Source organism: Staurois parvus, unplaced genomic scaffold, assembly GCF_062004578.1.
Source record: "Staurois parvus isolate SC_StPar_1 unplaced genomic scaffold, SC_StPar_1.0 ptg000365l, whole genome shotgun sequence".
Taxonomy (NCBI): domain Eukaryota; kingdom Metazoa; phylum Chordata; class Amphibia; order Anura; family Ranidae; genus Staurois; species Staurois parvus.
This window is the reverse complement of record NW_028318161.1, coordinates 6,249,327-6,277,007: the sequence shown is the minus strand read 5'-3', so window position 1 is coordinate 6,277,007 and position 27,681 is coordinate 6,249,327. Positions and strand designations below refer to the sequence as shown.

At 43.5% G+C, this 27,681-nt stretch overlaps 1 protein-coding gene across 9 annotated transcripts in view; it reads left to right on the top strand.

Annotated features, from left to right (window-relative positions):
- The window catches only part of DAB2IP (DAB2 interacting protein), a 597,823-nt gene that overhangs the window by 534,684 nt on the left and 35,458 nt on the right, over positions 1-27,681 (top strand). For 8 of the 9 annotated variants that reach the window (XM_089685241.1, XM_089685244.1, XM_089685243.1 and 5 more), the window contains 4 exons: positions 8,120-8,356; positions 16,319-16,517; positions 18,154-18,332; positions 24,017-24,893. In XM_089685241.1, coding sequence (XP_089541367.1) covers positions 8,120-8,356; positions 16,319-16,517; positions 18,154-18,332; positions 24,017-24,893 — 1,492 coding nt within the window. The remainder of the gene's footprint in view (positions 1-8,119; positions 8,357-16,318; positions 16,518-18,153; positions 18,333-24,016; positions 24,894-27,681) is intronic. The other variant, XM_089685240.1, reaches the window with a different exon arrangement.

The following is a 27,681-nucleotide window of genomic DNA, read 5'->3' as shown; positions in this document are numbered from 1 at the left end:
CAATTCGAATTTTATATTTTTTCCAAACCCTATCGCCACTCTTTGCCCTTCTTATTGGAGAATCCACATAATAGCAAGTTGGAAACTCTCTAGAGTATAAATTAATATTTGAGTCTTAGGATATATCTGTCTCTTGAAGAAACACCACCACAATAGATCGTTGGTGTATCTCCCTTAATATCTTATATCTTTTTGTTGGAGTATTTAATCCTTTCACATTATATGTCATGAAATTAACCTTTTTTGACTGCTTTCCTTTATACATCCTTAGTGGAGGTAAAAGTGGACTAAATTGTTGAACAAGAAGACCTACCCTTATTTCTTTTTTTCTTCCCACTCCCCCCCCCCCGCCATGGCTCCCTCCCCCCCGAAACCCCCAAAGACCTTTTTTTTTCTCTATGGATCAGCTGTGGTCTATAGATCCATAGATTCCTCCATTTTTTTCCTCCATCCCCCCCCCCCCCCCTTCACTTTCAGATTTTGAGGTTTCTTTCAGCTGATTTCTGTCCGATATCTCGAAAGATAACTTCCCCTGACCTTCAGTATAGTTTTCCTCTCTGTGCCTTTCTTGGGTTAGTTTCTCTGGGCTTTTCTCCTGTAAAGGCATTTTATTTTTTTATTGCACTTGTGTTTAAGTTCAACTTAGGGATTTTCGCTCCCCCTCCCTTAACGGATCTGCTCCTCATAATTCTTAGAGTAAACAGGGGGTTTTGGTGCTTAATACAGGATCCTTTTACCTGAGTTCACTATCTTTTTCAGTTCTTCTGGGGCCCCCAGACACGCTGTTTCCTCAGTACCCCCAGCCTTCGATGTAGCATACGAGTAGTCAAATTCTCAGTATTGGGGATTTATCATCTCCCACGGCCACTCACCCAGTCCTGTATTTTATTCAATCTGCCTGTTCATCAGTTGCTGGATCTTCCTTGTGTGAGGGGGCTCCCAGGGCTGACAATCTCTTCCTCAAGTCTCTACCTCGTGTCCCGTGACCGGCTCTGTAGCGCACTCCCCTGTGCCACTGCTACCATCACCGCTCCAGACTCCACTTCCCAGCGGGGAATCTACCATGCAGCTCAGATGCTAAGCTAATAGCCCTTTTAAGGATGGGGTAGAGAGGGTCTTTGCTGCTCCCTCCAGTGTTCGGCTCCCAGGTTCTCTGCCCGGTAACCTGATCGATCACATGACTCCTCCATTTCCTCCGCATCTCCGCTGGGTCTCTCCTTCTCTAGTGACAGGTGGCCATGGTGCGTCTTCCCACTCTGCTCTGTGTCTTGATGCGTGTGGGAGCACCTAACACATGCCGCTGTAGAGTGCCATGTTTACGCCCCTCCCCCAGCCGGGACCTCCCCCGGCCACCTCCTGCTGCCTCCTAACCTAATCCTGCTTTAAAATTCTACATAACTTTATCCTCGACCTGTCTGATGTGTTCCTTAGCCTTCATGATGCTGTTTGTTCACTAATGTTTTCTAACAAACCTCTGAGGGCTTCACAGAACAGCTGCATTTATACTGAGATTAAATTATACACAGGTGGACTCTATTTACCAACCAATCTCCTTTGACAAAAGTCAACTGAAAAATCAACTTTTATCAAGCCAGGTGGTGCCAAGAGGGTCACCCACAGAACAAATTACATCAGTGTTTTGCCACATTTACAGCTGTACTGAAAAGACATAGAGGCAGCCATTGCTGACTTCTCATTCTACTAATGCTAGTTGTCTGGCTGGGACTTCTTAGAGTGTAGAAGAGTACTTTCACCCCCTGATATCTTTTTGGATATATTTTTCCAAATCTTCCCCAAACAGCCATTCCCCTTGAAAGGAAAAATCTGCCAACAATTTTTTTGCATGGCAGTTCTGCTGAACAACTCTTTAGCCACAAAACCCTGCGCATGTGCACTGATAAGCGAGAAATTTGCTGAATTGAATCCTTAAGCACATAAAGCACACGGAGCATCCTCCAAATCCACGGCCTAGCATTCCCCCTGCCCTGGTGGTCTTCCAGTCCATTTCTTGGCACGGTCAGAAAGACTCTGGCTATATATATATATATATATATATATATCAGCTGGCTGTGTGGCAGAACCTGCCAGGGAGAAGGAGGCCTTCAGGAGAGACTCCCGCTTCTCTTAGTCCTCTGAGAACATGATGCAATCATCCCAGCGATCTTGTCGTCTAAACCCGCTAAGGCTGAAGCAAGATCATCCTTGGTTACATATGCAGAGGCAGGAGCCCCAGTAGTAGCCACAATGCCAGATAGACGCAGTGGCTCAGACTGCCCAGTTGCTTCTGGCCTGTCAGGAGAGGATATTACAGCGGACCTTCGGCTCGGCTCCTCAGGACCTCCCCCACTCCGCTTTCTGGAAGACATTACTTCAGATAGCGCAAACTTGTGTACCTCCACTAGTAACACATATCACAATGCTATCGCTATGCAAGTAGTGTGCTGAAAAAACACTCAATGCAAATGCTGCCTTATGAGCCACCTAGGGTGGCTCCTGACTGACTGGTCCACGCTTCCCCCTCAAAGGAGTACTCACATGCCCCACGGAATAGCCTGCTCTGTGTCCCAGCCACAAGAGATTTCTCAGCAGCAGAAGCAGCAGCCACGTGTGTCCTGGCCTCCAGATAAACATAATATGGCCGACTTTTTTCCAGCCGCACTCTCCCTAGTGGCCAAAAACAAAGAGCAAGCACATCTCAGGAAAAATAGTGAGCACTCCCCCTGGTGTAAACTCAGTCACAACACCTCTCCTTTTCCCTCCAATTTAGAGCTTTGTTTGTTTCTCTTTACAGAGAGAAGAAAAGGAGATATCTTACCAGTCCCACTGCAGGTCCCTAACTTTTGTCAGGCACCGACCTTCACCCAGGTCATACAGACCTTCAAGGACTCAGTCCCCATGCTGAGGGGCTACTGCCTCGGACCCATATAACACCCCACTGGAAGTGCCTTGGTCAGATTTTAAAACAGTAAAGGGTGCCATCTGCGTGGGGTCCAGCGCTGTAAGGCTGCATTACAGGCAAAACCTCGAGGATTTTTCTCCTTATCCAGCGAGGCTCGGGTACTATCCATTTTATCTCATAGCCTTCCGAATGGATCTGATTAAAGTCCCTGATTCTCTAATGGAACTGTTCTGGACCTTCAGGTATGCTCCAAGAGAACAGCAACACTTTGTGACCATCCACCTTATTTATCCTAAAGAAAAGGATTTTTCAAAGAAATTGACTGTTCTGGTGGTGAATATTGCCATGTCAGTTCTTGGGACACACCTTACAGTTCTCATCATGTTTTATGAATTCTGTTGATAGGTATCTGGAAGCCCTCTTAAGTGACTTCTATGGCTTTGCAGGTCCTGTCCTGCAGCCAACTATTGCAGCTAGGTCCATTTGCCAGACTGTTACTAACTGGACACTAGCTGGACACGATATAAGAATAGAAAACATGAACCTGCCCTTGAGGACCCTGTTCTCTTTGTTCAATTACAGCTGATGCCATCAGCATCGTTGTTTTGTGTTGATGCTCTAGTAGTGAATGCAATTTGCCAGGTCTCTAGAATGTCTCTCATCTCTGTTCATTTGCGCAGGATTTTCTGGCTAAAAGTTTGGTCTTCTGAACCTGTTTGTAAAGGAGGTCCTCCACACATCTCCTGTTTGGGGAATCCCTTAATAAATTCTTCAAGAAGAAGCCTAAGTCTCTTTATACTATGGCTACTACTTCTTCTTAGTACTTGTTCTACTTCCAAACCACGGCTTAGCACCTGCTTTCACAAGCCCTGGACTCTGAAACCCTCCTAACAATAAAGTGGCAACCCCACTCTTTGTAGTGCCAGCTTCAGACCAAAGGGGGCAGATTTAATCACTGCCTTGCACAAACTTCTGGCACAAGGAGTGGTTATATCAGTTCCTTTTGAAGAACAGTTGCAAGGTTTCTGTTCCAACTTGTGCACAGTCCTAAAACCAGCTGGAAGTATCCACTCAATGCTGGACTTAAAATCTATAAACAGGTTTCTTGTGTACCAAAATTCTGGATGCAATTAAGGAGATCTGTCATTGCTTCTCTAAGACAAGGAAGTCAAGGGGAACTTCTGGCATCAGTAGACATACAAGATGCCTAGCTACATATTCCTATTTTTCCCTCACATCAAAGTTTTCTGCATTTTGCTGTGGGACACCAACACATCCAATTTGTAGCACTACCATTCAGACTCTCCTCTGCATCCCAAGTGTTCACAAAAGTGCATTCATGTCACAGGTTACCCAATCGTCAACCTCAACCACAACCTTGACTACCCACATCCAGAGGACTGTTCAGTTTCTGTAAAACTTTGGCTGGATAATCAACTTTCTAAAGTCTGCTCCAGTCCTCACACCATCTGGAGTACCTAGGTCTAATTTTGGACACAGTAAAAGCTAGAATTGTCCTTCCCCCAATAGAAGGTTGCTTCCCCAAGGTCCCACTTGAAGACCCTCAGGTCAAAATGGCAACCCTGTTCATTTCTGCTTGAAGGCTCTGGGCTTGATGGTAACCTCCTTTGAGGCATTTCCCCTTGCCCAATTTCATGCCATACCTCTTCATTCCAATAATATACTCACGAAAAAGAACAATCAAAATCCAATCTTTGGATGGCCCAATGCTTATTTCTAGCCAAAGCTGTTTCTGACTTGGTGGATCTCCAGTCCTGCCCTAGAATTGGGAAAATTCTTCCCTTCACATGCCCTGAATGGTAGTGACAATGGATGTCAACCTTACGGGCTGGGGTAGAATTTTAATTTCCCAGACAGAAATAAAAACTTCCCATCAACATTCTGGAACTGAGAGCCATCAGATTGTCTCTTCAGCACAACCTCCTTACATAAACTATCAGGGGGTAACAGAAGTCAGGCTATCCTGAAAGAAAGTGTGATACTCTCCTGGGTGAAAACCTGCATTCTAGTACTGAGACTCTCAAACATCCCTGGAGTGGACAGTTGTCAGGTGGACTTTCTAAGCTGCTATCGTCTAGTCCTAGGGGAGTGGTCTCTGCACCCAGAGGATCCCTATTCCTCCCTGCTTCTCAGTTGCTGCCTTTAACGGCATGGCTGTTGAAACCCAGGTCCTAAAAAACAAGGGTATTTCTAACTCTGTTATCTCCACCTTACTCAGAGCAAGAAAATCTAACTTCTGCAAAATTTACCATTGTACATAGAAGCTTGCTTTGCCTGGCGTGAGTATAGGAAGCTGAATCCCAGGGAATACTCTATCACTCATATCTTGGCATTTCTTCAGTTTTTTCTTGACCAGCCTCAAGGTACAGATTTCTGCTGTACCTGTTTTTTTTCCAGAAACCTCTTGCTCACAATCCCTTATCAAAGTGAAGTCTTTATTTATTTATTTTTTTTATAACAAACATGATATACCTTCCTGATTTGTGCCATGGAATGGCACAGAGAGGCCCTGAACCTCCTCTTCTTGGGTCCCTTGCTAGCACTCCTGGCTCATCCTCTTCTGAGTGCAAGCTGCTAGTTATGGGGACACACCTGCAGGCTTAATCCCAAGGCCCTTCCCCCCACTCCCTGGTCAAAGGATTAGACTGACAGCAGCAGGAACCAATGGCTCCTGCTGCCTAAGCAAAGTCTGTGAGATCAGGAAGTGAGAGTAGAGAACCACTACAGACAACCACAGTGCTGGAGGTAGCCTTCCTGGTAGCCATTACATCTGCTAGTCGTGTTTCTGAGTTGTTGGCTGTAAAGAGCTCTTTCTTAGTTCACACAAGGACAAAGTGGTTTGAGACCTTCCTTACTACCCAAGGGTGGTCTCTTATTTTTACTTCCATGAAGATATTGTTTTAACATCCCTTTGTCCTACCCCAAAACATGACAAGGAAAGCCCAACATTGCCTAGATACAGTCATGGCTGTTAGGGTCTACCTGATAGCCACTGCTGCTATTTGTAAGGCTGATTCCCTCTTTGTCCTGCCTATGGGCCTTTCCATTCCACCATTGCTAGGTGGATTGGGCAACCTATTTCTAGGACAGGGACAACGTCCTTTTCAGAGCAGAGCCCATTCCACCAGGGCTGTTGGTGCTCTTGTGGTTTTCTGCCTCAAGCATCTGCTTCCCAGATTTGCAAAGTCACCATCTGGTCCTATGTTCACTCAATTTCAAAGTTCTACCAGGTGAATATTCAGGCCTCGGCTAATGCAGTCTACAGCTGCAAGGTGCTTCAAGCTGTGATTTATGTTTTTTGTTCAAGTTCTTCACCCTTGTGGGCTTGCTAGCAATTTTGTTTGCTGTGCTGTTGCACATCTCAGATAGTTGCTTGGGTACATCCAATGGTCTATGAATACAAGTCCTCTGTCCTGTACTGTGCAAATAAAGTAATACGAATTTTGACTTACCTGTAAACTCCTTATCTTGGAGTACAGTACAGAAAACAGGCTCTGTACCTTGTGTGTTACAGTTTAGTAGTGCATATTTATACTTGCAATGTGGCCTCATTAAAATGTTGAGATTCATTGGTTGAGTGCTGGCTTTATGTTCTGTCTCTCCAATCTAAGCATTGATAGTGTGATCTCTGTAACGTACAGTTGTGATGAGATAGCGATAACTTCAACCTCAGTTGGATACCACAGTCAGTGACTCAATGAAAATGACATCTTGTAGATCTTGTGAAGTTTATTCCATAAACTGAGAGAATCTTACAACAATGAAATTCCATAGGTTGAAAGATCATACTGTTTCTTGCTCCATGCCATGAGGCTTGCTGCAATGCATCTCTGGGAAAGGGGGAGGGCTATCTATGCAACATTAACTAAACCAAAGGAAAGGGAGGAGCAGAGACAAAATATAGAAAACATTTAAAGGCATATGACAGTCAATATGACAGTCATGTGAAACGTGACACTTTATCTTCAAATGGTCATTGACATTGTCAACATGCACTTCCAGCTAAGGAGACAAAAGGGGTCTAGTGCTGTATGGATTTGGTTGTAATTGTTGTCTTTGTCCACATTGGGGAGAATCACTTTCTGTAAGGTTACAGAAACAGGATCTGAAGGAAAATAATTACAGTGGGTACACATGACAATATAAAAACGGACAGATTTTCTAAACCATTTCCACTGTCCAAAACAAAAAAAACTAGTGATCTGGCTTCCCTTAGATCTAAATTCACAGCACAGATCACCCCACTGTTTGTATGTGTTCCTCTTGCTTTGTAGGCAGCATTGTCTTATATTAGTTATATTATCATACTGTATATTATCACTTTGTACAGGTCTGTGGAAGATGTTAGCAATATACGTAGCAGTAAGGCCTTGGTCACACTTGCTCAAAATACTGACACTTAACAAACACACCTTTAAAGTTAATGCGAGTTGTTAGTTGAGTTTGTGATGTGTTTAATGCGCGTTAAAGACGAGTTAAAAATGCTCCCCAAACTCCCTATGCACTTCTGTCTAGGTTTTCTCTTGGCTGCTGTGAACAAGTCCTAACTCCCTGCAAACACGTCACAAACACATTGCAAACTCGCTGCAAACAAATGACAGTGAGTTTATGGTGCGTTACCATAGACTTGAATAGAAGTTGAGATGCTCCTGAACTCTATATGAAGCATCATTTTTAAAGCACAACAATGCGAAGCAAACTCTTCATGTATTGATAATGTGAATTGCAGACTGCTGTGAGGAGAGTTAAAAACACATCCCAAACTCCTGCTTTTAATACCAGTGTGAACAGGGTCTTATATTAAAAAGGTAATTTCTAAACAAGTAACCCTCAATATAGTAGAATTTTGATCTCTGTCTCATATCTTGGCATGTGTGCGGTCCTCAAGGACCAGGATTGGACAGCCCTGATACATATGCCTTCTTTCGAGATGTTACCACCTGGGCAGGTTAACATAAGCATAGACAGGTGCGATCATTGTATAGCGTGAATCACATCTGCAATGCAGCTAATGCACAAATTGTTGGCAATTTAATTTCTGTATTAGTGAACGTATTGATTCCCAAGGTCATTGCTGTATAAAGTAAAAATTAAAGTGTCATTAAGGTGTCATCTCTCGTTTAATGAGCAGTGTAAAAGAGATAATTGGTTCTCTGCTGTCGATTGATCTTAATTTATTTCCCATGGTTCTCTCTGCAGCGTCTTCCCTCGGGAGCTGAAAGAGGTCTTTGCATCGTGGAGACAAGAGTGTAACAGTCGCGGTCGTCCCGATATCAGTGAGCGGCTTATTAGCGCCTCCTTGTTTCTACGCTTCTTGTGCCCTGCCATCATGTCCCCATCTCTGTTCAACCTTCTACAAGAATACCCCGATGACCGGACTGCCCGCACCCTGACGTTGATTGCCAAAGTCACACAGAACCTTGCCAACTTTGCCAAGTAAGTGCCTCCCCAGAGGAGACGGAAAGTGGTGGACCTGCTCCCTGTTTTGATGCACTTATCAAAGGTCTCCAATTAGGCAGAAAAATCAATAGCCTTTACTTGCATTGACTTTTAATTTCATCTTTAGCTGTGTCAATGGCTTCCCTATACTGGATCTGTAAGATGTGAGCACTGGAGCGCAATTTAATTAAAAGTGCTTGGAGACAGAATGCAGTTCTGATGTTTTCATATGGGATAAACACAAATTAAAGTGGAGGCAGTATTAAACAGTGAAGTTACTCTCTCCGGGTGCACTTAATGACACAAATTAAAGATGGCAATATGTTACAGCGTCCTCTTGTCACCAGTAAAGGAACATTTACAGAAATATTTCTACATGGAAAATCAGAGGTGTAGCTTGAAAGGGGGAGGCAGGGGGCAGAGAAGAGGAAATATCATATTGGAAAGATGAAGAAAAAACTATTGATTAATGTCTGAATTTAAAGCTTGCTTGTATCTTACAATAGCGATCTGTTTGCTGGCAACAGAACTAAGAAATGACTCACCATTGTATAGCTTCACACCCTCACTGGCCATAATGCTGCAGAATCTCCCTCACCAGCAGTGCTGGGACAAGGTCACCCAGCGCCCAGGGTGAACATGCCAAACTGCAGGCAAGTGGTGCCATGGTTGGGATTCGAACCAATGGCCCTAGTACTGCCTGGTGGAAGTGCTAACCATTTAGCCGCTGTGCTGCCCATATATACATAAAACCACCCATTTATGTACCTGCCTGACCCAAGTGTCTTCTCTGACTTTCTTTTTCATTATAAAGATTAAATCCCAACTCCAGGAAATTAAAAAAAATCTACCCTTGGTATGGCCGTGGGTCTCCCATACTGAATGGGTTAGCTGCTCATTTAGTCTAGGGGCAGGGCATACAAGCAATATTAACACCCCCAAAACTGTAATATATTGCAGGTTATCAATCATTAGATGTGATGACTGCATTAGTTTTAATTTTTTAGTCTTTTTCCCCTCTTGTTTTCACCTGGTGATCTGGCCAGTAATACTCCTCCTATATTAGAACGCCCCCACTCTGGATGAAGGAGCACATGGGCCACCTTTGGACAGCAGCATTGTCAGTCTGGGGGGAAGGGAGTGTTAGATGTACTAGCAGATTTATATACACTAACAAATTGAAGCCAAGCTCCAGCTTACATTTTAGCCCTCATGCACACTGGAAGTTTTGATAATGCTGGTAAGAATTTGTAAGCTGCATGATAATAAATATTGGCTTTTGGGTTTAATACCTCTTTAAGGAACAAATATTTAAGGTTGAACACATGCATACTCTTTTTTTCTTTTCTTCAGCCAGAAGGCTGAATGAAAAAAAAATACTAACAGATTCCTGCATTCACACAAGTGAGTTGGTTGCAGAAATCTGGATACAGGTAAGTGAAAGAGATTAGTCGCCCCCCCCCCCCCCCCACACACACACATACATACTGCAAGGGTCAACTTTACTTTCCTTTCTTGGAGTTAGGCTGTGTTCTAGCACCACATCAGTTTCTGTTAATGATCAAATTCTTGAGTGTATTAGAAATATGCTGGGACCTTTCAGATGCTACATAGAGATATTCCATGTACACACACAAAAAGAATGATATTGTGGAATACATGTATGTATGTAGCATCTGAAAAGTCCCAGTGTATTCCTAACATACTCAAGAATTTTACTTACACTTTCACTATACCAGCTCTGCCCAGGTGCAGGGCAGGGTTACAGCACAGCCTTGTACAGTGTTGCAGGCAGAACAGTCGGGACTCACGAGAAGACTGTAGTCTGCCATCCCTCTTCTGATGTCATTATTCTGCCATGGGGAGAGCTCTGGTGACTACTGGATAGCAAGCTGTGATTGGGGGCTGCAGTGAAGTGTTGTCTTCCTTGCTCCATGCACGTCTTCTCATGTTACCACTCTTCCTATGACAGACCCGATCCAGCAGGGCAAGGAGTGTGGGGGGGGGGGGGTTATTGGGGCTCACAGGAAACCAACTGTTAGAGATCAACTTCTTGGGAGAATGGCCCTGTGCTGATCACATGCAATCAGCATTGTCCTGACGGAGCTCAGGGGTTCTGCATCCTCCTAGAGCAGAAAATAAAACTCCTCCTACAAGCTTTAACCAGTGCTGGCTGGACACTGATAGAAGTCACAAGACTTCTCTAACTGCTGATGAGAAACGGTATTTATCAGTTTGTTTACTAAAACAATTGCATTTCCATGTTCTGTGACCAGAGTGAAGGCAGGGTCCTCAGTTTAGTAACACTTTAGCAACACTAAAGTTGATCCAGGGAATATCCGTTTGCCTCTCGGAGGATCAGGAAGAAATTTTTTTCCCAGCAGGAGCAAATTGGATCGTGCTTTGCTGGGGGGGGGGGGGGTTGCCTTCCTCTGGATCAACTGTGGGTATAGGATTATAACTTTTTTTTTTTTTCTGTAGTTGAACTGGATGGACTTTTGTCTTTTTTTTTCAGCCAGACTAACTATGTAACACTTTAATTTTTGGACTTTGGGGGATTTTTGGATTTTGAGCACCATTGGTCATTATGTTCAACAGTGAATTGTAAAATTTGAACTCACTTAGCAATATTGATGCTTTGTTATTATTATTATATTATTATTATTATACAGGACTTATATAGCGCCAACAGTTTGCGCAGAGACAGTACAATTACAATACATTTCAGTACAGAAGGAATAGGAGGGCCCTGCTCGTGGAGCTTACAATCTAAAGGAAGGGGGAGGTGATACAAAAGGTGATAACTGCGGGGGATGATCTGGCGGAGGTGATTCAAGTACAGTTCTTAGGTGGAGGTGGGGTAGGCTTCCCTGAAGAAGTGAGTTTTCAAAGATCGCCTAAAGGCAGACAGGGTGGGGGCTGACCGGATATGCTGTGGTAGGGAGTTCCAGAGGATGGGAGAGGCACTGGAGAAGTCCTGGAGGTGAGCGTGGGAGGAGGTGATGAGGGAGCTAGAGAGGAGGATATCATGGGAGGAGCGGAGTGGGCGATTTGGGCGGTATCTTTGGATGAGGATGGTGATGTAGCTAGGGCAGTGTTGTGGATGGCTTTGTAAGCTGTGGTTAGTATTTTGAATTTTATACGTTGGGTTAGTGGAAGCCAGTGGAGGGATTGGCAGAGAGCCCTGGTTGGTAAGGTGTATGAGTCTAGCAGCAGCATTCATAATAGACTGAAGGGGGGATAGCCTGTGTAACGGTAGACCAGTGAGGAGGGAGTTGCAGTAATCGAGGCGGGATATAACCAAGGCATGGATAAGTTGTTTTGTGGTGTCATTGGCCAGGAAGGGGCGGATTTTGGAAATGTTCCGGAGGTTGAGGCGGCAGGATTTAGCCAGTGAGTGGATGTGGGGCCCAAAGGAGAGATCAGAGTCTAGGATTACGCCTAGCACCCTGGCATGAGGGGAAGGACCAATGGTTGTGCTGTTGATCTTAATGGTAAAGTCGTGAGTGGGGGATCGGGGAGGAGGAAATATTACAAGCTCAGTTTTTGAAAGATTGAGTTTAAGGTAGTGATGTGACATCCATGCTGATATGTTGCTTAGTAGATTTGTGATACGTGAGGAGATTGAGGGGGTGAGCTGGGGAGTGGAGAGATAGATCTGGTGGTATTGAGGTGGTATTGGAAGCCATGGGAGGTTATCAGTTGGCCCAGGGAGGAGGTATAGAGAGAGAAAAGGAGGGGCCCAAGAACAGAACCTTGGGGTACCCCAAAAGAAAGAGGAAGCGGAGGAGTTGTATGTGACACTAAAAGTGCACTGAGAACGGTAAGAGGAGAACCAGGAGAGAGCAGAGTCACGGAGGCCGATGGAGTGGAGTTTACTGAGGAGGAGTGGGTGGCCGACTGTGTCAAAGGCAGCGGAAAGGTCAAGGAGTTTGAGTATGGAGTAATGGCCGTTGGTTTTAGCAGTTAGTAGGTCATTAGTGAGTTTTAGTAGGGCAGTTTCTGTGGAATGTTGTGGGTGGAAGCCAGACTGTCCGGGATCAAGAAGGTTGTTGTCGGTGAGGTTGCAGTTCATACGGTTGTGAACAAGGCGCTCGAGAATCTTGGAGGCAAACGGGAGCAGGGAGATGGGTCTTACGTTATTCAAACAAGTGGGGTCCAGCGAGGGTTTTTTGAGGATGGGGGTAACCAGTGCATGTGTGGGGAGGGAAAGGTGCCCATGGAGAGTGAGAGGTTGAAGATGTGGGTTAGAGAGTTTAGGATAGAGCAGGAAGGAGGCTGCAACAGTCGTGAGGGGACAGGATCCAGGGGACAGGTGGTGAAGTGGACCTTGAAAAGGAGTTCGGTAACTTCCTTGGTGGTAACAGGGTCAAAGGAGGAGAGTGTAGAGTTTGGTGTTGGGCCTGGTATGTTGGTTAGAGGAGGAAGCTTGACACTGGAGATCTCATCACGATCTTCTTCTTGAAGTGACTAGCAATCTCCTGTGCAGTAAGTAAGTTGGTGGGTGGAGGCAGTGGGGGGTGGAGTAAGGAATTAAGGGTAGAGAAGAGTTGACGAGGATTGGATAAAAGGGTCTTGATGAGAGTGTTATAGTAGGTTTGCTTAGCAGCGTGGAGGCTGGAGTTGTATTTGGTAAGAGCGGATTTGTAGAGGGTAAAGTCTTTCAGGGATTTCATTTTACGCCATGCTCGCTCAAGAGTGCGGCTGCGTCTCTTGAGACTTCTGGTGTCATCTGTTTGCCAGGGTTGTGACAGGCGAGGCCTGGTTCTGCTTGTAGAAAGAGAAGCAAGAGCGTCCAGGGAGGATGATAGATAGTAGTTGTAGGCAGATGTGGCCAGCTCTGGACAGGACTAAGTAGCGGAGTGGAGAAGGTCAGGGCTGAGGTGATGAAGGTTTCTACAGGTAACGGTTTGCTGGTTGTAGGCATGGGAGGTAGGAGGCAGGGAGAGTGTGAAGCTGATAAAGTTGTGATCAGAGAGAGGAAAAGGGGTGTTAGAGAGGTTACAGGGAGTGCATAGGTGGGTGAATACAAGGTCAAGGGTGTTGCCATCGGAGTGGGTGGTAGACTGTGACCATTGTGTTAGGTTAAAAGAGGTAGTTAGGTTGAGTAGTTGAGAGGTGGCAGGGGTGTGAACATTGACTGGGATGTTAAAGTCACCGAGGATGATGGCAGGCACCTCAGAGGAGAGAAAGTATGGTAGCCGTGCTGAAAAGTCATTGAGAAAGCGTTAAACTAGGCCCAGGGGCCGGTAGATGATAGCAATCCTTAGACAAACAGGAGAGAAGAGATGAATACAGTGCACTTCTAAAGAGCGGAGGGACAGAGATGGAGGGGCAGGAAGTACCTGGAGCGTGCTTTGTAGGGAAAGAAGAAGTCCGACTCCGCCCCCTTTTCGTCCGCCGGGTCTGGGCGAGTGAGTCCAGAGGAGGCCGCCATGGGAGAGTGCAGCTGAGGAGACAGAGTCGGAATCCTGGAGCCAGGTTTCAGTAATAGCAAGAAGGTTGAGGGAGTGGGAGAGGAAGAGGTCATTGATAGTAGAGAGTTTGTTAGAGGCTGAGCGGGCATTCCAGAGGGCACATAGGAGGGAGGGGTTGGTGCGTGGAAGCAGGGGAATTGAGAAGAGAGAGGGAGGGTTGCGGCTGCAGCCAGAGAGGGGAGGCTGTTGCTTCTGTTGTTGTATGACAGTAATTACAGTGTGAGTGAGTCCTCATAGGAACGGTAACAGTGAGGACCCCTAAAGACCAGGTTGCTGAGCTCTGAATAAGATCCCAGTAATGCTGCCTCCAGTGTGACTGCTGCATTATCCTGTAAACCACCATCTCACTATCACTAAAACTGTCGCTCTGTAGTAAGGTAGAAAATTTGAGAGAGCTAAACTTCATTCAGTAAGGGGTACCTGTAAAGTCAACCTTGCTAGTCCCAACCCAACCTAGCTAGTAACCTGCCCAAATAAATGAGGAGTTACATTTGTCAATTTTTTCAAAGAACGATTTAGCAATGGGTACTGGTGTCTGTTGAAATAAGCAAAGAAATTTGGGCAGAAAGACAATTTATAGAAGATTGACCGAACCCACAGGACCCAATGGGAGTGACTTCCAGGTATTATATTTGTGCAAAAGATGATTCAGCAGGGGCCCCAGATTATCCTCAACATAAGAAGAGAGTATGCTTTATTACTGCCTCCAAACATTTAAACTGCGACACCCAATTCAGGGGAAAGTGAGTGGTCAGGGGAGGTATAGAGAGCTGAAGTGGGAACATCAAGGATTTTTCCCAATTTACCCCAATATCAGAGAAAGTCCATAAGGAATCAATAATGGTTCGGTCAGAGAAGAGTGAGGATGTTGTGTCATTAAGGTATAGAAGCGTGTCATTAGCGAACATAGAGACCATCTCTTCCCAGGTGTCTGAGTATACTCAGAATATTAGGTTAGTCCATATCAAAATGGCCAGGGGCTCCAAACCTTCGGCAAACAATCAAGGTGATAGAGGACAGCCTGGTACCTCTGTGCAGTCCAAACAACTCAGAATATTATTGGTGCGTACCTTAGCTAAGGGTGCTACGTACAGTGTTTTGAAGCCAAAAAATAAACTAGAGTCCAAAACTATACTTGCGAAGTACCTCCTAAAGACAGGCCCATTCTACAGAATCAAAGGCCTTCTCTGCATTAAGGGGCAGGACAGCACCCAAGCCCTTGTTAGAGTTGGTCAATGAAATGTTCGTAAAGAGACTATGCATGTTAATGTCAGTCCTTTCGTAGATCAGGGTTTCAATCACAGAGGATAGTCTACGGGCAACAATCTTTGTGAGGATCTTAACATCCATATTGAGAAGTGAGATAGGGTGATATGAGGTATAAAGAGTTGGATCATTCCCAGGTTTAGGAATTACAACTATGACAGACTCCCTCATGCAGTGCGATGGCTTTTTGTTCAGTAAGGAAAACCTTGGAGATGTGACGTCAATTCCACAGCATAGGTTTTAAAGAACTCAATAGGGAGGCCATCAGGGCCAGGAGTCTTGCCAGACTGTAGGTTGGCCAGAGCAGTCTGCACTTCTTCTGAGCTGATTGGTGCATCTAAAGCCTCCCTTGGAGTATCGGACAGACTGGGAAAATCAATAACATCCAGGTATTGAAGTAAAGTAGTTTGGTCATACTGAGCCCTGGAGGAGTACAATGTCTGATAATAAGAGGCAAAGTAGCGATTGATAGACACGGGATCAGACTGAAACTTGAGTACCATTCAAGTCTCTAATATGAAAAATGCAGCTAGTGGAAGATTGTTCCCTCAGTAACCAGGCTAAAATTTTGCTATTTTCACCTTGTTCAAAGACAAGTTAGGTTTGATAGAACTGCGTTTTTGTAGCAGTTTCGGTACATAGCAACAGGGCTTCCCTGTAGGCTGCTTGCATCTCATCGCGCACATGGACATCCCTAGGTTGAACATATTGAGATTCCAATTGCTGAGCCTCCACCCAATCCAACACCAGCCTTTTTGTCTCCCGGACAATGGCAATAGTCCATTGACCCCTAGTGTAAGCTTTAAATGCATCCCAGGTCACATCAAGAGAAGCCAACTCAGGACACATTCAATCACTGCATGTATAAGAACGATTTTACCCTTGGGTACAGCTTGAGAGCAAGTAAACAGAAGGGGAGAGTGTTGTGAATCAATATACTCACACGCATAGGTGGAGTAAGTGGCTTGGTAATAGTAGCCAACCAAAGGCCTCTTCAAAGATAACACGTGACTTCCCTGTACAGACTCTTAAACTTTTAAAACTTAAAAAATGTATGGCAATATTGTTTTACAGATTACAGTTAATGCAGCCCAATCCTATGGATAGCAAAGGTCATATGACTAACACCTCCTGTAATTCTGTCCTGCTGGAACCCAGGCCATGATGTGATAAGCAGAGCTGATGTGCTGTTCTAATGTTTTTCTTTTGCTGACAGGTTCGGCAGTAAAGAAGAGTATATGTCCTTTATGAATCAATTCTTGGAACACGAGTGGACGAACATGCAGCGCTTTTTGTTAGAGATCTCCAACCCTGAGACCATTTCCAACACGGCCGGCTTTGAGGGCTATATTGACCTGGGTCGAGAGTTGTCCACACTGCACTCGCTTCTCTGGGAGGTTATCTCAGTTGATCAGGTACCTGAGCTCATGGTATCCATGCTTTTCCCCTATTCAGCCCATATGGCTGGTGCTTTTTGTAATCAAAGTGATAACACATCATGGTTATCGCTGTGAGGTCACAGGACAGGACAGGATGCAAGAAGATACAGCAGAGAGCAGCACTGAAAATGATTGTACCAACTGTATCATACAATTTGCACTATAAAGACATATATCTTATATATTTTTTTTTTCTTTTTTTTTTTTACATCCTTTCTGCATGGAGTGTGGATCAGAGTCACTGGACTAAATTTACTGGCATTCTGTGGGCTACTTTTGAGTGGGCTGGCCTTTTAAACCTCTGACATTTTATATTATTTGCTCCTGATTACTGCACATGTTTACATTGTATTATTAAGGGCTCACTCACATTGCAGATGAGCGCCATCCTCTGTGCAGAGCCGCTGGCAGATGCGTGTGATTCCACCTCAGAGCTGCTTGTAGGCAGCCAATAGAAGTGGAGACACTGGCAGCACCGGCATGGACACAATCTCATGTCAAAATTTGACGTGAGCAGGAGTGGATGTATGGATCTGAACACAGAGCCTCTAAAATCTAGTATATCTATAGTACTTCCTGTGCCAACATCGGACGTGGAAGGCATAGTTCACTTGGCAAAACTTTGTTTTTTCATATTGGATAGAGTAAGGGATGGTTATCACCCGTTAGTTTTGTTTTTGCCATCTGTGTTCCATTTAGGAGATTTTCCTTCACTTCCTGTCCCAAAACCAAACAGGAAATAAGAGGAAATCCCTGCAAATTAAAGGAATTCCTTGGGGACCCAAGGTCACCAGAACTAGTGTCCCCATTAGAAGATTTCCCCTCTAATACTTTTCTGGGGTCAACCCAAAATTTGGGATTTTCTTTACTTTCAATGATAATGGTGAACAGGACAAATAGAGAAGGTGAATCTCCCATGAGGACAGAGAGAGCAATATAAACTGGCAGGGGTTCTAATCCCTCTCCACTCTATCCAAAACTAAAAAAAAAAAATTTTTGCCTTTGCTTATACTTTAAGGCCTCCACTGTAGGGGTTTCTCTATCTCTTCTCTATTTTGCTCCAGCTGAGCCTGAACCAGTGTTTGGTTCTCAGCACTATGAAAGGCCAAACGTTTCAGAATCAAGAAGCAGTTTCCTAGTTTATAAAGGTAGCTACCTGGTCTTCTGTTTTCACATTCTCAAAGTTCTACCAGGTGGACGTTGATGGCATCATTGGGTGTAAGGTCCTTCAGGCAGTTTTTAAGCTGTAGGCAGACCCCTAGTTCTTTCTTATTTGTGGGCCTGTTTGTTTGCTGTGTTCCCCACTCCCTCATTTGGTCTGCATTTGGTGGTCCGAGGTGAAATATTTCCTGTGTCCCTCAATGAACTCTGAAAAAAATATTTTACAGTGAGTTCAAAAACCTATTTTAAGATGTCTTTTGGAGCATTCTTAAAAATATAGCTGATGGTGAATTAATGTATACGAGAGACACAATCCCACAATAGAAACTTTAGGGATTTTTTTTACATGTGACACATTTGTCATTTAGCTGTGTTGCTGTGATGTGTTATTAATATTATAATAATCTCTGTATAACTATCTATTGTGTATTTTCATCCTATTTCCTGGCAGGCCACAGTGACCAAACTGGGTCCTCTTCCTCGTATCCTGCGCGATGTAAATACAGCGCTCAGTAATCCATCCAGCATACAGAGCTCTGTCACAAGCGATCACTCCGCCTCCACACCAAATGCCAGCAACAATATCTCTGTCGGCCTCCAAAAGATGGTAATAGAGAACGACTTATCTGGGTAAGAAGAGAATGGATGAATTCCTTACTAAGCAGGTTATGTTGGTCACCCAGAGTCTCCCAGACATACCATCAATTTCCTGTTCTCCAGCATTATATATCACAGATTTACAGCCAGTCCACACAAAGCTGATAGATTCCAGTTAATGTTGAAAAAAGCTTCATTCTCTGTGATATAAAAAATTCAACTATTTTTTTCTTAATTTCCCTTTACTAAAAAAAAAAAAAATTACACTTGGATAAACAAATATGTAAATGTTTGCTAGCAATAGTTGGTCACATTCAACTACTTTTCCATACCGTAGCATTTATAACCACAATCAATCCTCTTATCCAATCATCATGGTTGCATGTAATGTGTTATGGCAAATGTTGATTGTCCAAGAACATGAAGGTATGTAATTATGGAAATAGAATAGGGTGGTTTCTCAAACCTTATACCTACTGTCATGATTTTTGGCAAACAAGATCTGCCTTAACATAAATCTCATGAGACCATGGTCAATAGACAAATGTGACAGATTTGGCTTTATAACTATAAATCCTGGGGGATGTTCCAGATACTTGTGTAAATTTAAAGGCTAAGCCCATGGTTTAGATAATGTTCCATGTTATACCCACATATAGGGTGTAATATGAAGCCTGGATGCATACACCATATTCTCAAAATGCAATGCCCTCCTCCTTATCTGCATTGCAAGGTGCATCTTCATGCAGGAGTTTGAGACCTGTTTAATTTTCTGTGACTGTGTGGGCAAAGCCACATCATCCAAGTCTGAAGATAATTCCTACATGTCCCATCTGCCTCTCCCTGCTTCTTAGTTGAAGCCGCATTTCCTCCCTCAGGTCCATACCTCCTGAGGCAGTGGGAAAACATTGCAAGAGACTGTGATTGCACCTGCAAAGCACTGATCAAGGGAGCAATGCTTTTCAGGCTTCATTGCACATAATAGTAATTGCATATTGATCATTATACCATTGTTGCTGCATTCACTACTTTTTCAATGAGGTGGACTACACTTGGATGAATGTCTTTACAATCTTTTCAGTGTAACAGAGCAACTCCAGTTGAAGGTGACTAACTGTTACAAGCTATAACATGACCTGGATAAATGAAAATCTTCATAGATGATGTACATTTTACATACAATAACAATTAACATAGTTTAAAGACAAGAATCCAGTTTTCACTCTATACTCTGACAAATCATTTTTGTAAGGAATAATAAGGCATGGAATGTTTGTGGGCACTGATCATCCAATTGAATATCTCCTTTTGTGTCTGCACAACAGTAAGCACATTTAGAGATGGACTCTGATGGGTTGGTATACTTTGGTAGGTGTGGTGACGCTTCCACCTTCTTAATTTCTAGCTCTACCCAATGCTCAGACTGTCAGGCTGTTGCTGCCTCTGTATAGTATAGGAAATCACTGGAGGAAAAGTCGGCACGTGGGATAACACCAAATAGCGGTCTTCCTTTATTGAAATAACATGAATAACAGCTATAGTTGGTATATTTTGTCTTCTTACATAACCCCAGCCTGGACTATGACAGGTAAAACCATAATTCAGACAAAGTTGAGACAAGCGCAGGCACCTCCACCGGGAAGTCACCTCCTCCTCTAATAAATTGTAATTATACTGATCAAAAGGACGATAGCAGTAGAATGTTAAATGCCAGCTACATTGTATTTAACAATTTAATTAGTAGAAAGCAGGGAATACAGAGGCGGAAGGTCTGTCTCTGTAATTACCACTTTTATCCCTAATTCTGCTCAGCATGTGGTGAAACTGAAAAAATCTATTTAAATTTACAGGCTGCTTAAAGCTGGCAGATTGGGAATGCCAGGCTTGGACACGCCTGCTTTTCGAGAGATGCTTTTCATCTGTCTAGGGCGTACCAAAAACTCTCCATCTCTGTTTACATTTTACACTTCTTCAAACACTGATCATTTCTAAACATTCAACCACCTAAAAGAAAAATTGACTATATTACCCATAGATACCTAGGTTTTCCAATCTGACTGAAGAAACATAATAGCTTCAATCATGTAGGGTAGCAAAAGACAGTCTTTCGTTCAGACAATGGGGTTATTTACTAAAACCAGAGGGTGCAAAATCTGATGCAGCTCTGCAGTTCCAGTTTTTATTGCTAAAGTTTAAGTGAACAAGCTAAAGTTGGAAGCTGATTGGCTACCATGCACAGCTGCACCAGATTCTGAGTGCTCGAGTTTTAACCACTTCCCGACCGGCCGTTGCATATAAACGGCCGGACGGTGGCACTGCAGGGTCGGGTGGCCGTTTATAAACGGCCTCCCCGCACCCTGCTTATGCGCGCTCCCTGGGAGCGCGCAGCACCGCGATCCGGTGCCCGCTGTGTCCTCCGGACACAGTGAAACACCGATCGTCGGACGGGACCTCTGTACGAGGTCCCGATCATGTGATCACTGATTGGCCAGTGAGTGATTACATGCAAAGTAGTAAGCAAGATGTCACTTCTGACATCATTGCTTACTACATGTGAAATCTGTGAATGATCACAGAGGTCACATGGTACAAGGCTATTCACAAAAGCCTTGTACCATGTGACAAGCTGTGACCAATCACAGCTCACTCAGTACTTCTCAATGAGTGCAAGAATGCACACAGAGAGAAAGAGAAATGATTGCTTTTACATCCTATATGGGTGTAAAAGCAATCAGTGTAAAAAAAAAATAAAAATCTTCATCACCCCCCACAAGTAGTACAGTGTCACCATGGTGACACTGTACTGCTAGGGTGACAGTATGTAAAAAAATAAATAAGAAATAATATAAAAAAAATAAAATAAAAATGTAAAAAAAAATGTTTAAAACTTATAATTTTTGGTTATAAACTAATTTGGATTTTTTTTTTTTTACTAAAAAGATAACGGAATACATTTTGGCTAAGATTTATGATGAAATATTATTTATTTGCAAAATTTTATAAAAAAAACACTTTTTTTCAAAATTTTTGGACATTTCATATACATAGCAAAAAAATACAAATCCCAGTGGTGAATAAATACCACCAAAATAAAGCTTTATCTGTCTCAAAAAAATGGTAAAAAATTCATTTGGGTACAGTGTTGCATGACCGCGCAATTGTCATTCAAAGTGTGATAGCGCTAAAAGCTGAAAATTGCCTTGGTCAGGAAGGGGGTAAAAGTGTCCGGTCTGGAAGTGGTTAATAAGTCTCCCCCATTGCGTGCCTCATTAAACTAAGTGAAATAAAAACAATTTAATTTTCAGTGTATGTGTGAATCTGATTAGAATCTGAAGCAACTCAGACAGGTAGTTCTTTAGGAGTGGTGAGGTCCAGTGAAATGTTGCTTTTCAGGACCATTTTCATGTTCTCATGTCACAGTTATAGCTACAGAGCATTCTGTGGTTGTAGGGAGTTTGGCTGACTGTTCCCAGCAGGCTGTCTGGTGTGCAATAACATACAGTTGTGACCAAAATTATTCAACCCCCAATGCTGTAAAGGGGTTTAGGGACTATAGTGTACATTTGGAATTGTATTCAGAATCAAATCCTACAAGGACGTTGTAACTACCCAAATGCAACTAAAATGACATCAATTGTTTATGTAATACAGTAGTAAATGGTTCTTATGTGGTTTCTTCATTGCCACAATTATTCAACCCCTTAAAGACTACCACTCTGAAGAACAGAGGTTCATACAGGTGCTTTCCATCAGGTATTGAAAACACCTGTGGATGTCACCGAGCAGCAATCAAGCATAATAAGCACCAATTAGGCAGCTTTAAAATGACTGTGATACTCAGCTCCTTCTAGACATTTACTGGTGTGGTTACAAACATGGTGAAGGCAAGAGAATGGTCCAGGAAGACAAGAGAAGAGGTGATTTCTCTTCACAGGAAGGGCAATGGCTATAAGAAGATTGCAAAGATGTTAAACATACCAAGAGACACCTTAGGAAGCATCATTCGCAAATTCAAGGCAAAGGGCACTGTTGAAACGCTACCTGGTCGTGGCAGAAAGAAGATGCTGACTTCGACTGCTGTGCGCTACCTGAAGCGTAGAGTGGAGAGAAGTCCCCGTGTGACTGCTGAGGAACTGAGAAAAGATTTGTCAGATGTGGGTACAGAAGTTTCAGCCCAGACAATAAGACGCACACTGCGTAATGAAGGCCTCCGTGCCAGAACTCCCAGGCGTACCCCCTTGCTGTCTCCAAAGAATAAGAAGAGTCGACTGCAGTATGCCAAAAGCCATGTGGACAAACCACAAAAGTTGTGGGATAGTGTTCTGTGGACTGATGAAACAAAATTAGAACTGTTTGGGCCCATGGATCAACGCTATGTTTGGAGGAGGAAGAACAAGGCCTATGATGAAAAGAACACCTTGCCTACTGTGAAGCATGGTGGAGGGTCAATCATGCTTTGGGGCTGTTTTGCTTCTGCAGGTACAGGGAAGCTTCAGCGTGTGCAAGGTACCATGAATTCTCTTCAGTACCAGGAGATATTGGATGGAAACGTGATGCAGTCCGTCACACACCTGAGGCTTGGGAGACGTTGGACCTTTCAACAGGACAATGATCCCAAGCATACCTCCAAGTCCACTAGAGCATGGTTGCAGAGGAAAGGCTGGAACATTTTGGAGTGGCCATCGCAGTCACCAGACTTAAATCCGATTGAGAACCTCTGGTGGGACTTAAAGAAAGCAGTTGCAGTGCGCAAGCCTAAGAATGTGACTGAACTGGAGGCCTTTGCCCATGAAGAATGGGCGAAGATACCCGTAGATCGCTGCAAGACACTTGTGTCAAGCTATGCTTCACGTTTAAAAGCTGTTATAACTGTAAAAGGATGCTGTACTAAGTACTAAGATTGAATGTCACTTGGGGGTTGAATAAAACTGATAATGCTGTGAGCACAGAAAAGACATTTGTGGTTATTTCATTATAACTGTTATGTTATATTTGTCTGACCTACAAGTGCCTCTTTAATGTAAATGTAAGCAAGATGACTGAATGATCAAAAGCAATGTCAAACTGGCCAAAACACTCAATTTCAGTGGGGGTTGAATAATTTTGGTCACAACTGTATATAGCAAGACTCTACCTCCCATTACCCAGAACAAGTTGAGTTTTTGGTGAAAAGTTTACTGATATGGTAGCGAGGCAACAAATGTAACGTAACTTTTCTTGATCCCTCAGGTAGCTGGTCATATAGTATCAATATGGCAGGAGGTAGCTGTCCATCCTTGATCAGGTAGTATAAGCACCACAGTACCTGCCCTATATTGACAGCTACAGTAGTTCTATTTTTTGCTCTATAGCAGAGGAAAGGGATACCTCAAGGTTCAGTTAACTTTAAAAAATCCCCTGCGAATAATGAATGTCTCTGACTGCCACAGTCATTAATATCTAAGGTGATGTTCGAAATCAGGAGTATTCCTTCTGTCTGGCTGTCTATGGCCATGCATAAATATGTCTGAAGGAAAACATCTTGTTTTTTATAGCAGGCAGTCAGATTCTACCATTATATCCCTTACACTGCATTGGAAACATGAAAGAGAGGCTCTCAGATAATTTTTCTTGGTTGGGCCCATTATGGCAGCACCTTGTTGTTTGACATGATGGAATCGGCTGGTCCAGGGTCACATTGACATCTTGTCTCCCTCTGTTTATCTATCTCCCCGTAGTCTGATAGATTTCACCCGGTTACCCTCTCCAACACCTGAAAACAAGGACTTATTTTTTGTCACAAGGTCTGCTGGAGTCCAGCCCTCACCAGCACGAAGCTCCAGCTACTCGGAGGCCAACGAACCTGATGTTCAGATCACAAATGGCAGCAAGAGCTTGTCTATGGTGGACCTGCAGGACAATCGGGTACTGGACGTTGGTACCAACACATCAGGGATTGGAGACTCTCTGAACGACAGTCAGACCTCTTTTAGTCAACTTCAGGCGATATGGACCGCACGGACGCCACAGGGTAATATAATGACCATGACAACAGCCCGAAGAACAGGGCAAACACCAACCACTCCAAACGCAGATGCCACATTGGGTAGACCACAGCTCCTGGCACCTCTATCATTCCAGAACCCTGTGTACCAAATGGCAGCAGGTTTGCCGGTATCACCACGGGGTTTGGGAGACTCTGGTTCTGAATGTCATAGTTCACTTAGCTCCCACAGTAACAGCGAAGACTTGGCAGGAAGTAAACATGGCTTTATTAACCCTGGAGGTAGCGAAGAATTCAGTAGACGATCTGGGGACATGTCACGTAGGCAGTTATCTTTGACTGAAAAGCCTGGACAGCCCACCATGCCACGGCAGAACAGCTCGGGCCCTCAAAGGAGAATAGACCAGCCACCTCCTCCTCCACCACCACCAATGACCAGGGGAAGGACGCCACCAACATTGCTCAATACAGCACCTTACCCTAGGCCATCGAGTGGCAGTATGATGTCCTCGTCACCAGACTGGCCTGGCAGTGGAGCCCGAATGAGGCAGCAATCCTCGTCATCTAAGGGGGATAGTCCGGAGATGAAGCAGAGAACAGTGCACAAACAGGTAGGTGCTTCCATGTTAATTATAAAACATTTGATAGCTGCAGATTGTCTGGTTTAGAAAGGCTGTTGATTCTGGTCATAGTCCAGTGGAAATATTGACTGTTTTCATTAGGCTTGGAAAATTTGTGTCTGTCTAATGCCTAGAACGTTACGCCTTCTGGAGAATGTAGTTCATCAGCAGCTTTGGGCCTGCCTGAGAAACATAATTTGAGTTATATTTCCTTAGCAGCTGAGGAGTCAAATGCCCAGTGGTTTTGTAGGAGTTGTAGCTTTTCAACAGATGGAGAGATGCTGAGGCTTTGATCTTTACCCATTTTCTGGTTGTCATCAGACAAGGCTGTTTAGTGGTATGATATTTATCTGGACTGGACCTTCATTCTGTTGAGTTGAGTCTAGAAAGGTAGATTTTTAGGTATTTTCAGTTGTAGTCCATTTAAGCATTAAAGTATAACTAAAGGTAAAACTTTTCTTTTAGTTTTGGACAGAGTGGAGATGTATTAGAAAACCTGTTAGGTTTTAGTTCTGTCAATTTTAATGGGGACTCTAGTTCTGGACAGGGTGGGGGACTAGGGGACTCTTAGTTTGCAGGGATTTCCTCTCACTTCCTGTTTTGACTATGGGTCAGGAAGTGAAGGTCAATCTCCCCAATGGGACACAGATGGCAACAGAAAACTCACAGGGGTTATAACCCTCTCTTACTCTATCCAAAATGTATAGTTCTCTAAGTGTGTGACCTGCAGAAGCATCTAAAGCAGGGGTGGGCAACTGTGGCCCTCCAGCTGTTGTAGAACTACAAGTCCCATGAGGCATTGCAAAACTGACAGTTACAAGCATGACTCCCAAAGGCAGAGGCATGATGGGACTTGTAGTTCACCAACAGCTGGAGGGCCACAGTTGCCCACCCCTGATCGAAATTTATCTTTGTCAGCTTTGTGTTTTCCAACCAGTGGCTGTGGTTCTTAGCGCCCTCTGATTTTGCACTTGTCAGCCTTTCAGCAGATGCTCATTGCCTCATTATATATGTCACATAAAAGAGAAAATCAAGAAGAGGCTTAACGTAACGTGAGTGAAAGGTATACCAGAGAACCTCAAAGTGTACAATAGCTGAAGGTGAAGCCTCATTTTATTATTGCATATATTATAAAGGTCAGATTAGAGAAATATACAGAAACATTTAATAAATTGCTAGTGGTCACTTAATGGTAGGAAAACAGAACAATTGTAGCGTAATGTGTTGATGTATAAAAAATTTATAAAATATTTGCGTCTAAATGCTGTTCAATTTCTGGGGCTGACAATGAAAAATAAATATTTGGGATTTTAAATGACAACAGGGTAATGCTGGGACTGCACCCATGGAAAGTGGGAGCAGGATAATTATTATTCACCATTGCAAGCTGTCATCACATGAGAGAAAGATGTGCTTGTTGAGGCTGTTGCAGGATTTTGATGGACAAAATGTATGGCAGCAGACCTGACACTGTGTTTCAGAAAGTGGTCTTGTCATTTTCAGCTGGCATCCTCTGACTCTACTCAGGAAGTGACATCACTTAGAACGCTAGCCAGGAGATGGGTTCCGAGCAATCCACAATACTACCTGTTTACAGACTGTGGGGTTATTTACTAAAACTATGGTGAGCAATCTGGTGAAGTTCTGCATAGAAAACAGTCAGCTTCCAAGTTTTATTGTCAAAGCTTAATTGAACAAGCTGAAGTTAGAATCTGGTGCAGGTGTGCATGGTAGCCAATCAGCTTCTGAGTATACCAGTTTCAGTAAATCTTCCCCTCTGTGTTTCAAGCCAAACACCACCTATCACACTTAGAAATGATGATCAGTCCAGCAGATAGAAGTGGAGGTGCTAAAGATTAATACCTTATATAGGTACTCAGGAGCAAACTTGTATTTCCTATGATAAATAATATTACTGATGGTTTGTCGGTCTAAAATTCTTTGTTGAATTGTAAATACTCTGTTAGTTTCCACTTATTTTGCATAAGATGACACCTGTTATTAAACTAAAGTTTTCAGGGTGTGCAGAAATGACAGCATTGTTCTGGGAATGCAGCGATATAGACTGAACTAGAGAGCTCAAGATATTTTTGGGTGTCCGCAATGTCATTACTTCTGCTGTAATTGTGTTGTGACATGATGACTATGTACAGCGACAAATCCTTTCCTGACCAAACACCTTTTACCCTTCCACTGTTCCAGTAGTTTTAATTGAGTAGGTGATAGAAGCGAAGTATCACCAATGAATCTTGCAAGGCCTGTTATAAGAGAACCATTATCTGCCTCTTAATGGATTAAAGTGCCATTTTATTTCTATTACAGTCTGTCAGAGTACAGATGATAACTATATAGGTGAGAACGGAGAGCTGTTGTCAGAAAAGCAGCCGTGTCTCTGTCGCTTCAATTGGATTTCAAGGTCATTCATGCAGAAAGGAGAAAGAGGCTAAAGCTGCCGTCACCTGGCTCAACAATCTCCATCAGCATTTCTGTGCAACTTACAGACCAGTCCTAAATATTCAATATTGAACTGGATGTAACCAAAAATTGTATATTTTCTATGAGGTGATTGTAGCCGTATTAGTGCACTTGAGACAGAAAAAATTGAGTACTGACGTGATACTTTTTTTATTTGGACTAACATACAATTTTGAGGACAAGCTTTCGGGGTATGTCCCCATCTTCAGGGTCCAGGTAGTACTGCTTGGACCTTGAAGAAGGTGACATACCCCGAAAGCTTATCCTCAAAATTGTATATTAGTGCAAATAAAAAAAGCATCAC